The sequence below is a fragment of the Mauremys mutica genome, chromosome 5 (assembly GCF_020497125.1).
Source record: "Mauremys mutica isolate MM-2020 ecotype Southern chromosome 5, ASM2049712v1, whole genome shotgun sequence".
In the NCBI taxonomy this organism is placed as follows: domain Eukaryota; kingdom Metazoa; phylum Chordata; order Testudines; family Geoemydidae; genus Mauremys; species Mauremys mutica.
The window spans coordinates 73,214,558-73,227,074 of NC_059076.1; the positions used below are offsets into that span (position 1 = coordinate 73,214,558).

At 46.7% G+C, this 12,517-nt stretch overlaps 1 protein-coding gene across 1 annotated transcript in view; it reads right to left on the reverse strand.

The window, feature by feature from the left end:
* Window positions 1-12,517, reverse strand: part of SH3RF1 (SH3 domain containing ring finger 1) — a 145,238-nt gene that overhangs the window by 58,979 nt on the left and 73,742 nt on the right. Inside the window, exon 5 of the mRNA XM_045019844.1 lies at window positions 653-955. Coding sequence (XP_044875779.1) covers window positions 653-955 — 303 coding nt within the window. The remainder of the gene's footprint in view (window positions 1-652; window positions 956-12,517) is intronic.

Sequence of the window (12,517 nt, forward strand, 5' to 3'; positions counted from 1 at the left end):
CCCAGAGCATTGCGCTGGCAGCGGAGCGAGCAAGCTGAGGCTGCGGGGAAGGGGGTACAGCAGGGGAGGGGCCGGGGGCGAGCCTCCCAGGCCAGGAGCTCGGGGGCTGGGCAGGACAGTCCTGCGGGCCATATCCGGTTTGCCCATCCCTGCTTTAGAGGAACACTCGAGGTTTTTTAAAAACAGAATCAGATATAATCTAAGACTCTCCCTTATCAGTATCAAAAATGACATCAGAGATTGTTCAAAGACCAAGAGTTTCTGTAGTCAAATTTATCCTTTACCACGTATGCTCTTTGTTAATTTTCAGTATTTTATTCAATTTGGACAACAAAAATTAAACTGACTAGTCTAGTTTCTGGTTTCCATATATTATAATAAATCTGCTGATGGTTTTCTTTTATTTACAGAACTTCAACAGAATGTTTAAACTGAAAAACCTTTCTATTCACAACACAGTAGGCTTTGCAAACAAAACAAAAATCCCCCCAACCCCTAAATTTGGAGCCTAACCTAGTGGAAAACATCCCTTTACATAATGCATTACATATGTTTAGTCTGAAAGGATCAGAAACCTTTATTATGACAAAAATGCTTTAGAATATTCATTAAAATGTATGAAATGTTTTGTATTTAATTTCAGGTAGCTTACCTGAGAAGGAGCACTGCAGGAGAGGCCTGTCAGTTCACTTATACGAGCAGCCGCTGTGGGGTTACTGGAGCTGATGAGGACAGGAGGACTAATTTCCACCGAGTGACGGTTTTGAGAAGACTGCGAGGTCTTGTTGGACATGGTAAGGGAGGTAAAGGAGTGCCGTTTTTTGGTGTTCTTCTTTGTATCAGTGTGCTTTTGGACTGAATTGTTGTGGGATGCCCCAGAGGTACCTTCTCCAGAGTCAACAGCAGAACCTGAGGGCTTATCCAACTCTATAAGCTGCTTGGCTGCTGTATTAAACTGCAAAACAACCAACACATTAAGAAATTATTTTAGAAATCTTTAATTTAAGAAAAATAATTAAGTAGTTGACTTGACAGAGGAAACACTTATAGACTTTACTTTTATTCATAAATAAGAATCAAACTGAAAACTATGGAATTCAGAACTCTTTATGATGTACTAACTCACTCTATAACTAGATGTCCTACAGATACAAATCTTTCACTATAACCTACTTAAGTGAAGTTTGATATGGTCCTGGTGAATGTCCATTCCACAGTAAGACTTTTGAGCTTTTCTAAAGAGATGAGACACAAGCCTGAAGACCTAATGCTTTTGTGGTCACTTCTGCTAATGGATTTCACAACTCTTGCATGTATGATTAGCAGCAGCACTAATAAAAGCAACAGACTTTTTGTTTTAATTTATCCATAATTTATCCATTAATATCTTGTCCATTATGATCAATTACATTATATTATGTATGCAACTAAATCCTGTCTCTGCAATAAAGCAATAAAGAATCTTAGGCATCTTAATCTTCTGACAGTCAGCGGATTAACACTAGATAAAATAAAATAAAATAAAATTTAGAAGGGTAAGAGTTCATTCTTCACAAAACCACATTAACAACTGCCAGGAAATTCTATTTATAGCTTTAAACTGTTGTAAGAAACAGCGTAGGGAACCACATTCATTCATGAACTAAAGTACATCAATACAAGTAGACGGCAAGTGCTTCTTTAAACATATTAATCCACATTAAAAATAATGCCCATTTTTAATGTGAATAACCTCTATTTGGAAAATTTGTTTGTATTTTGCGGGGGAGGAGGGATTTTTTTCCATGACGAACCAATTAAGAACAATCAAGAGGAAAATATAGGATTGCTTACTATGGAGTCACTTTTTTCCCTTGAGCATAGTCTTTTCTTTATTTACCTTAGCCATTTTCCTGGGAGTTATAAGACTCCTGATATGTTTAGCGGAAGTTTAAAAAATGCTTTATTTCACCAAAACCTCCCTATATAATTATTGTATTATTTGTATTCTGGCACCCCTACACTGAGCTAGGTGCTGGCCACACAAAGGAAGCCAGCCCATGCTGTGAACAGCAGGGGCGGCTCCAGGCCCTAGCACGCCAAGTGCGTGCTTGGGGCGGCAAGCTGCGGTGGGCGCTCTGCCAGCGCCGCGAGGGCGGCAGGCAGGCTGCCCTCGGTGGCTTGCCTGTGGAGGGTCCGCTGGTCCCGCGGCTTTGGAGGACCTCCCACAGGCACGCCGCGGGACGAGCGGACCATCCGCAGGCAAGCCGCGGAAGGCAGCCTGCCTGCCGTGCTTGGGGCGGCAAAATTCCTAGACCCCCCCCCTGCTGAACAGTTAATCTAAGAAGGTAAGTACTATACAAAAGGTGGGAGACAGGGATAAAACATACTGTCAAAATATTGTGCACGTGTACATGTGTGTACAAATATGCCCGTATTTGTATACATATACAGACTTCATTAAAAAAAATTAACTATCCCCAACTGCCTTCTACTTAGCCAGTATTAGTTGGCAAATTTCATGGAGACTTCATAATACAAATGGGTCCTCAACTGGGATTTGAAGGATCCGTTCAGGGAGGAAACTCAATGCCAGTGGGAGTGTGTAGAAACCCCCCCCACAAGTGTGGGAGAAACAGACAAATGGGGGTAAAGGCTGGAATTGCCAGGGTAGTGGAGGATCGACATAAAAACAGACAAAAGCAGATAAGCAGGAAAGGGCAGAGTTGTACAATGCCTGGCAGGCAAGGACAAAAGATTTGAACTTCATGCCATGGAAAGGGGAAGTCAGAGGAGGCATTCAAACAGTGGAATGACATGGCCAGTGCAATAATCCTGAAGATGATTTTAGTGTTTGGAATGGAGTAGAGAAGAGCAATATGAGTTTCACAGAAGGCACAGGATTAAACAACATGGTGGCAAACATTTCCAAGACTTGTGTATACTACGACTTCCCCTGTTGCTACCACTGGTGGTGAATTATATCTTTCGAAGACTGTTAGTGCAGGCAAGGCCAAAAATAACCTACTGCAGTTCCTGTTCCATTGTAGAAAGAGACTAACCATAATGGTTATACACACAGCTCTGCCAATGAATTTGCAAAACCGTGCTTCTTATTTAGTGTTGAGATTCAACATTTTATAAAAAGACTAAAACCATGTTTTTAAGAAACTAAGGGAAACGTTTTATGCTAATTTATTATAGAGCTTTAAGTTGATTAAATTCCAGATATGTGGGCTGGAGGACACAAAGCAAGAAAAAAATGTTAACAAGAAGCTGAAGAAAATTGCTCTGCCACTTGAATTCTCATGGTCCTATCCTGCAGATTGGATAAGTAGCTAGGCACGGTGAGGATTAGACATACTGCAGATTTTGTACTCCTATCCATTTTATTCTTCCATCTCAGATTAAAATTCTTCCTATCATTCACAAGAATATGCACATCCTAGCTTCTAGCAAAACATGTTTTACATAATGGCAATGACGGTTTAAGTTCCCATCCATTTCTATTCCCTGTCTGCAATGTATTTAATAAAGATTTTGTTCCCAGATGACCCAGAATTACAGAAAGAAAACCGATACTTGATTTACAAAGCAAGAATCACCTACTGGGGAAGAACAATTAAATGAGTGAAAGGCTTACCCAAGGGTCTCAAAATCCACTGCTAAAAGCTCCCTCAGGTAACTGTTCCACTTAATTATGTTTGTTTACTTTCTGAAACTAATAATGCCTGCATGATCTGCTTCCTCTATACAGAGGGAACCCCAAATTAGAGAAAGATTTTGGCATATTTATGGGATTAATCCAAGATTAGTCAAGCATAGGAATCTGCTGAACTCTCTTAGGCAGGGAAACAAACACGACAGAGTGGCATATAAGTTGAACAGTGGAATGCACTGCTTATTGGCCTTTTCTTAAAAAGGATCTGGAGACAGTAACAGTTGCAGAGTATAGCTGCTCATTTCTTCCTTGGGATAGGAAAGGGAGAGCTCATCAGATCTCGTCTCTTGTGTGCATGAGCTTCAGACACATCAGAGGATCAGTGAAGCATACATCCTCACCCCTAACTACAAAGCACAAGGAAATAAGCTGTACCACATTTATGTTCCATTTATTAGTTCCCTCTTCTCAACCTCAACTATCTGTCATCTACCACCCACAGCCCACCTTCAACCTGAATACCAATGGCACACTTGAACTCTGACTCAGGATTAGGCTGGGACTAAGTCTCTCTCAGTCAAGGATCCTTGATTGTGAAATTCCCATACAAGCTACTTTTAGGGCACACTTCAAGACCCATTTATTTCACTTGGCTTATCTATTTGGAGGACTCTCTTTTCAATGTGAATGTAAAGAAGGTTTTTAAAATGAATACTTCTCTTTAAATAAATTTGACATGTACCAGAGTATGATTTTTCCATTAAGAACCTGAAGTGCTCTTTTTGAAAGCAATGAAAAACATTGACTTTACATAATTTTTCCATTGTACATTCCAGGCTGACAAGACAAGTGAAGGCAAGTTTATATAAAACGTTTCATTCAACTGTTCTTGATTTAATATTACTAGAAGAGACTCTAATTTTCCAACCAACACTATAATTAAGACTACTTTGTCTAATGGTGATCGACAGCAAGTCTAGCCTAATAAACGCAAGATTTTAAAAAGTACTGAGTCAGGACTTCAACCTCCCTAAAGGAATGGAGATAATTAAACACGTTTTCATCTACTTTTTTGATGGTTTGGGGCTAGGGCGGGAAGAAGAGGGTTACTAAGGAACATGACTGATTTGGTAGCTAAATCTTGAGTTCTCACTGACTAAACTTGCAAACTGAAGGATGGATGCAGTGCTACAAAATTATACTAACTTCTTAACATTCTATCAAAATGAACATTTCACTTGTATTGTTAATACTTGTATGTTTTGTGCATTTGGCATAGATTCCCTTTTTAAAAGACTACTGGTGGATTATTGTAAGAGTGCTTGCCGTTCATTCCACTGCAGTTTCAACAGGGTACTGCACATTACAGAAATCTGAAAATAATATTTTCCTCTCTATATGCCCTATAACTGAAAAGTGTTTCCCAAAAAGCTCTTTACTCCATTATATGCATCCACTTTACTTTCCAACTGTTACTGGAGACTTAAAAAATCTTTAGATTTGGAGGAAAACGTTTGTGGATTTCATTAATTGTTGAAGAAAGAAGGATCCAATTTGGAGTTTATTTAGGAAAGTACATTGTACTCAGCACTATAGTCTATGCATACTGATTGGTCTTGACAGGATAACTTTGGTGTTCTGATTAATCCTCTGAATTGAAAGGTTTTTTTTTATAAGAAGACATAAAATCAAAAAAGTTATGAAACTAAACACACAATTCTAGGCTCAAAAATAACTTTTCACCTTCAATGTGCAAGAAAGTAGTTTAGCTGTTTTTAATGTGGCCGGTGCCATATGCTGGCTGGGATCTGGTGCCCTCGAGTCCCGCTGGGTCAGGGGCAACTGAGAATACGCAGAGGCCGAGCTCGACCGGGATCGACACCAGGAGTGATGCCGGGGTGGTGACCTTGATCGGCGCACCATTGCCAGCTTGCGTCTTGATGGCACTCTATAAGACGGTGCCGGAGGTTTCTTTTTGGCAGGGAGGGGGCTTGCTGCCGACAACTGGATGAGGTCCTTTGCCGCCTCAAATGTGTCTGGTGTGGAGGGCTGTTCTAGGAGCTCTTCCAGCCCTTCCTCTGCACTCAAGGTGCTTAGCCCGGGGCTCAATGGACTCTTTGGCACTGGAGCCACCAGAACTGGAGCACGTCCTGGGGCAGCGCTTCCCTTTTGAGCGCTCATTTGCTTGGGTGGTACCAGCTCCTTATGCGGGGGGTGCTCTCGGCTTGTAGGCTGGCCCTTCAACCGCGCCAGTGAGGTCGAACGGTGCCAGGGTTTTTCTTGTTGCCTCAGTGCGGCATGTTTGCAGTGCCCCACTGGTGCCGGATCACGAACTGACGCCGGGGCACTCTGCACCGAGGATGCCGACGCCGGGGCACTCTGCACTGAGATGGCCCGAGGCCAAAGGTTGCAGCACAGCCTCCATGAGTAGTTGCTTGAGGTGGAAGTCTCTTTCTTTCTTAGCCCTTGGCTGCCTTACAGATCTTGCAGCGTTCTGTCTGATGCGATTCCCCTAGGCAATGAAGACACGAGTCATGGGGGTCACTAATCGGCATAGGCTTGCGGCACATGGCGCAAGCCTTAAAGCCTTGGGCCTGCGGCATGCCCCGCAGCTCAGGGCTGGTGCTGGAGACAACTTCCAACACCTAAACAAAGAAAGCTTAACTATTATTAAGAAGTGCTAACTACTGATAACCATACTAAGGGACACTCACAAGCAAGAGATAGAGAGCTGTTCCAATGCCGCCATGGATGGTAAGAAGGAAGTGAAGGGGGATCGGGTCGGCAGGGGTATATATGCACCAGCATGAGGTGCCACTCTGGCAGGGCGCCCCTGCCGCCCCAACGGGAGCCGCTAAGGGAAAAAAAGTTTCCAACGTCCATGCACGTGGCGCGCGCACACCTAATGTGTAATGGACGTGAACAATCACTCGAAGAACTGGACCGATTTGCTGAATGGTTTTGTTCCCTCAATGTAAAAGGCAAGTGCCCTGCAGACATCCAGAGAGTAGAGTCTCTGTTCCCTGCCACTAGTATGAACCTTAGGGTAGAACACGGGGAGAAAAATGTCCTGGTTAATGTGAAACTGTGACACAACCTTCAGGAGGAAAGCAGAATGAGGTCTGAGTTGAACCTTATAGAACACGGTGTAGGGAGGCTCTGACATTAGGGCCCTGAGCTCAGACACCCTCCTGGCTGAGGTTATCACTACCAGGAACCCCATCTTGTAAGAGAGGTACACCAGGGACTGCCACCAACGGTTCAAAGGGTGGCCCCATGAGTCTAGAGAGGACCAGGTTGAGGAAGTCCCAGGTGGGGACAGGCTGACTGACGTGAAGGTACAGTCTGTCGAGTCCTTTTAAAAATCAGCTGACCATAGGGTTAGTAAACACTGAGCGGCCCTTGCACCCAGATGGAAGGCCAATATGGTGGCTAAGTGTACCTTATTGAAGGCAACGAAAGCCCCTGCTGCTTCAGATGGAGGAAGTAGCCCAGAATGAGCAGCACTGAGGCTAGCGTCGGGGACGAATGGCGCCGCGCCGACCAGATTGAAAATTTTTCTACTTGGCAAGGTAGGTGGCTCTCGTAGAGGATTTCCTGCTGCCAAAGAGGACTGGTCTGACCTGGTCTGAACAGGAAAGCTCCATCGGGTTCAACCATGGAGCTTCCACGCCATGAGGTGAAGCGAGTCGATGTTTGGATGTTGAAGACAACCATGATCTTGCGTCAGAAGGTCTGGGAAGAGTAGAAGGGCTTCCACGGACATGTCTAGGAGAGATGTGTACCAGTGCTGTCGGGGCCAATCTGTTGCTATCAATATGACCTGAGCTCCTTCTCTCCAGATCTTGAGGAGTACCTTCTGAACAAGCGGTGTGGATGGAAAGGTGTAAAAGAGATGGCCTCCCCATGAAAGGAGGAACGTGTCCACTCTGGAGCCCAGGCTGTGATTCTGGAAGGAGCAGAACTTCTGGCACTTCCTGTTGTGTCGCATGGCAAATACGTCTATCTGGGGAAAGCCCCATGTCTGGAAGATTGAGACCATGATGTCTGGGCGAAGGGACCACTCATAGGCATGAAACAACCTGCTGAGGTAGTCCGAAAGCTCTTTCTGTACCCCGGGGAGGTACGACGCTTCCAGGCGTATTGAATGTTTCACACAGAAGTCCCACAGCATGAGGGCTTCCTGGCACAGGGGAGAGGAGCATGCACCCCCAGTTTGTTGATATAGAACACTGTGTTTCAGTTATGATGGACAATACAACAGCAATGTCCCATTTTGTGTTCAAAGAAGGTCTGGCATGCCAGGCGCATCGCTCTCAGCTCTCTGACATTGATGTGGAAAGCCAGGTCTGCCTGAGACCAGAGGCCTTGGGTCCTGCGGTCTCCCAGATGAGCTCCCTGACCCAAGTCTGATGTGTCCGTCACTAGCAACGGAGAAGACTGCGGAGCGGCGAAGGGATCCTCTGAGCACACCTCCTGAGGGTCGAGCCACCACAGGAGGGAGTCGATGACTGAGCAAGGCAGGGTCATGATCCTGTCCAAGCTGTCCCAGCCTGGGCGATACACTGGTGCGAGCCACGACTGAAGAGGTCGAAGCCTGAGTCTGGCATGCTGCACCACGTAGGTACAGCCAGCCATGCGTCCGAGAAGCTTCAGGCAGTTTCTTGCTGTGGTGGTGGGAAACTGTGTGGTGCCTAGAATGATATGTCAGGGCCTGAAACCTTGCTTGCGGCAGGTATGCCTTGGCTTGGATCAAGTACAGTACTGCTTCTATAAACTCTATCCTCTGGACGGGGGACAGAGTCGATTTTGCTTTGTTCAGAAGGTGACCCAGGTTGTCGAAGGTGGCTCTGATGAATCTGACCTGATCCTCCACTTGGGTCTTGGAGAGGTCCTTGATCAGCCAGTTGTCGAGATATAGAAACACCTGTATCTGGTACATGTGCAAGAACGCGGTGATGACTGCCATGCACTTTGTGAAACTCGAGGTGCTGCTGACAGACCAAACGAAAGGACTACAAACTGGTAGTGTGTACCATTCACCACAAACCTTAGGTACTTCCTGTGGGGCTGAGTGATTGTGATATGGAAATACGCATCCTTCAAGTCGAGGGCGGTATACCAGTCTGCTAGTTCCAGTGATGGGATGATTGAGGCCAAAGAGACCATGCAGAATTTGAGTTTCTTCACGAACTTGTTGAGTTCTCGCAGGTCCAAGATGGGCCTGAGGCCGCCTTTGGCTTTCAGTATAAGGAAATACAAGAAATAAAAACCCGTGCTCCTGAGGAATCTCCTCTACTGCACCTCCTGGATACAAAGCTGCTTGTGAGAAGGGTCCCTGAAGAGGGACAGGGAAGGCAGATGGAAGGGCAGGAGGGCACAGAATTAGATGGAGTATCCAGTCTCTACTGTGCAGAGCACTCAACAGTCTGAGGTGATACGGGACCATGCACGATAGAAAGGGGATAGTCAGGATGAGAAGGTAAGGCAGGATGGATCCAGTTGGGGATCTGGTGCACCATCCTTGACGGCACCTTCAAAAGGCCTGTTTCGGCCCAGGGGGTGGTTTAGATTAGTCAGAGCTCTGGCCTAAAGATGGGTGCAGTTGGCTTCTGCCATTCCTGTTCCTCCTCCATGAGCTGTCCTGACGGTTCTGCGGCTGGTCGAACCGTGGAGGAGGTTGTGGCCTAAAATGTTTATGCTGTGTAGCCAGAGTATGGAGGCCCAGCAACTTGAGAATGGCTCTTGAATCCTTCAGGCTCTGCAGCCTTTTATCGGTCTTTTCAGAAAATAGAACTGAAGGGGAGGTCCTGAATCATTTGTTGGAGCTCATATGGCAAGCCTGAGACTTGGGGCCAGGAGCCCCACCTCATAGCTATGCCTGTGGCCATCACACGAATAGCTGCATCCATTGCGGCTTGTAGAAAAACCCTGGAAATGAGTTTCCCCTCCTCCACGAGAGTTGAAAACTTGGTGCAGGAGTCCTACGGCAACAGCTCTGCAAAATTAGCCATTGCCCTGCATGTGTTGAAGCAGTACCTGCTGACAATGGCCTGCTGACTTGAAATGCGCAGTTGTAAGCCTCCAGTGGAGTAGACCTTTCTCTCATAAAGGTCAAGCCTTTTCTCCTCCTGATTCATCGGGGAGGGTCCCTGGAAGCCCTGACGCTCATGTTGGTTGGCAGCACTGACCACAAGAGAGTCAGGTGTGGGATGCGTGTATAAATGCTCATAACCCTTGGATGGCACAAAGTAGCATCTTTCATTGCTCTTAGCCATAGGGGCAACAAGGCTGGGGTCTGCCACAGAGTTTTCATGGTATCAGAGATTATCTTTATGAGGGGCAGGGCAATACGAGCAGGTCTGGAGGGGGCGAGGATGTCCACCATTGGATTTGCATCCTCCACTACCTCCTGTGCCTGAATGCCCATTCGCAACAATTGCTACAGAAAGCTGTTGTCCTCCTGGGCTGGGGCTGTCGCCATGTCATCAGCACTGATGTCATCCTCAACGCCGGAATGGCCGTCGATGCCAGAGTCTACGCCAGTGCCAGAGTCGACGTTGCCGCCAGTGCCAGGGCTACCAGGATCCCCGAGCCCGGTTGCACCGGAGGCATTGAGATGATAGCACAGGGTGGTAAAGAGCCTAACCCCGACCCTGCCAGTGCCAGTGGTACTGGTGGGGGTACAAACAAGGCCAAGGCCACTGATGTCACCCTGGAATGAGACCCTTGGCTGAGACCTTTGTTTTGATGAAAAGCCCAGGGAGTCCAAAAGGGCCATTGTGCTGGGGGCTGCCACGGTGCCAGGAGGTGGACCATCTGCTCCTACTCCTCCGGGACTGATAGGAGCCCGACACTGAAGTGTCTGAAAACTATGACTTCGGGGGAGCGGCACTTCTAGGCACTGAGCTTTTGCACCAAGGGCTCGAGGATCGGTGTGGCTAGTGAATGTGCGCGAGTGATAGGAAGTGGCGTGCAGAGGGTCAGAGGTCGGCAGGCCATCATAGCAGGCTTTCCTCTTGAAGGAGCCTGGGGAATGACTGGTGCCAACAACCTGCTCCATCTGGAAGGAGAGAATGGTGCCGAGAGGTTAAGCAGTTCTTGGGCCACCTCAAATGCCTCGGGTGTCGAAGGGAGGTGCAGCTCATGGCTCGGGCTTGGCGAGCGAGGAGGATCTGGACTCAAGCGCCCTTCCATGAGGGCAGGAGTCGGCGCGACCGTCACCAGTGGAGCAGCACTAGTGTGGCCCGACACGGTTCTCACAGCAGCAGACTCCTTAGGCCTAGCAGGGGGAGAGCAACCCCTCTCCGGCCTCTTCTTTTGCGGCACCGGCGATTGCAAACGGTGCCTGCGTGCGGCATGTGAGCTGTGAGTGGAGCCGGGACAGTGCCATAAGTCCTTATCCTTACCCAGCAACAGTGCTCATGCTGATGGTGCGGAGAGCTCCACACAGAGGAGGAGGTACTCAGCGGACCCAGGGTCAGACGGGGAGGAGTGCTGCCTCCATCAACAGGACCTTTAGGTGCTGCTCTCTATCTTTTATAGTCCTGGGCCGAAAGGTCTTACAAATGGCACAACGATCCTTCTGATGGCCCTCTCCTAAACACTTTAGACACGAGGTGAGGATTGCTTTTGGGCATACCTGCCGCAGGCTTTGAAGCCTAGAGCTTCACCAGCATGCCCCAGTGTTGGGAGAGCGTAGGAGGGGATTCCCCCCAACCAAAGGAAACTTATCTAACACTAACGAACTACTAACTATTAATGAACAATGGAAAACTAACGGAGAACAATGTAAGAAACTGCTAAATGCGCCTGTCGAGACAAGAGCACAGGGAAGTTCCAGCTAACCATCGCTGGCGGTAAGAAGGAACTGATTGGGTGGCAGATCGACAGGGCTCTATATTGAGCATGATGAAGGTACGACTCCAGGGGGCGCCCAGGCCAACCTGACAGATGCTTGTAGGGGAAAAGTTTTCAGCTACCGTGCACATGTGCATACACACGCGTGATTGGAATTCACATGAACAAGCAGTCGAACAAGAACTAGGAGTTATATGGTGCTGCCACATTCTGTGTAACTTTATGCAAATTACTTAACCTATGCCTCAGTTTCCCTGTCGGTAAAATGGAGATAATACTCACAGGGTATTGAGAAGCTAAGTTCTTGAATGAATGTGAACTGCTCAAATACTACAGTGGTGAGTACCATAGAAAAGCTAATGTATAAATAAATGAAATTAAGCAGTGACGTGGGCCCAATTCCCAGCTGAGTCACAGACTTCCTCTGTGTACTTGGGCACATCACTTAACCTCTCTCATTTCCATATCTGTAATACGGAAATAACATTTATTTTCTCCCACCCTTTGTCTTGTCTATGTAGACTCTAAAGTCTTCACAGAAAGGAGTATGTTTTACCATGTATATATACTGGCTTAGCACAATGGGACCTTAATGTCAGTTGAGATCTCCAGGCACTTCTGCAATACAAACGATTATTACACCAGTGCTCCATAGGCTGTACTGGTTGCATTATGATTTTTGGATGGAATTTCAGGTGTTGGCTTTGTCCTTTGAAGTCTTAACTGGTTTGGGCCTAAATACCCAAGAAACCACTTCTCTCCCTGTTTAAACTTACCACATTTGCAACCAGCGACACTCTCAGCTCCCAGGTCTGAAAGAGATTTCAGGCTGTTTTACATAAAGGGTTCTCAACTTTGAAATTCACTCCCTTGTTTGGTCCACAATAGCCTAAATGTGCTGACCTTCAATGATGCTCATCTACTTTGTTGTGGTGGGGCATTAGGGAGAAAGGGAAGCTTATTTTATACCTGATTCTTTCATTTTTTCTATTTTGTGAGCAAGTGTTGGTTGCGAAG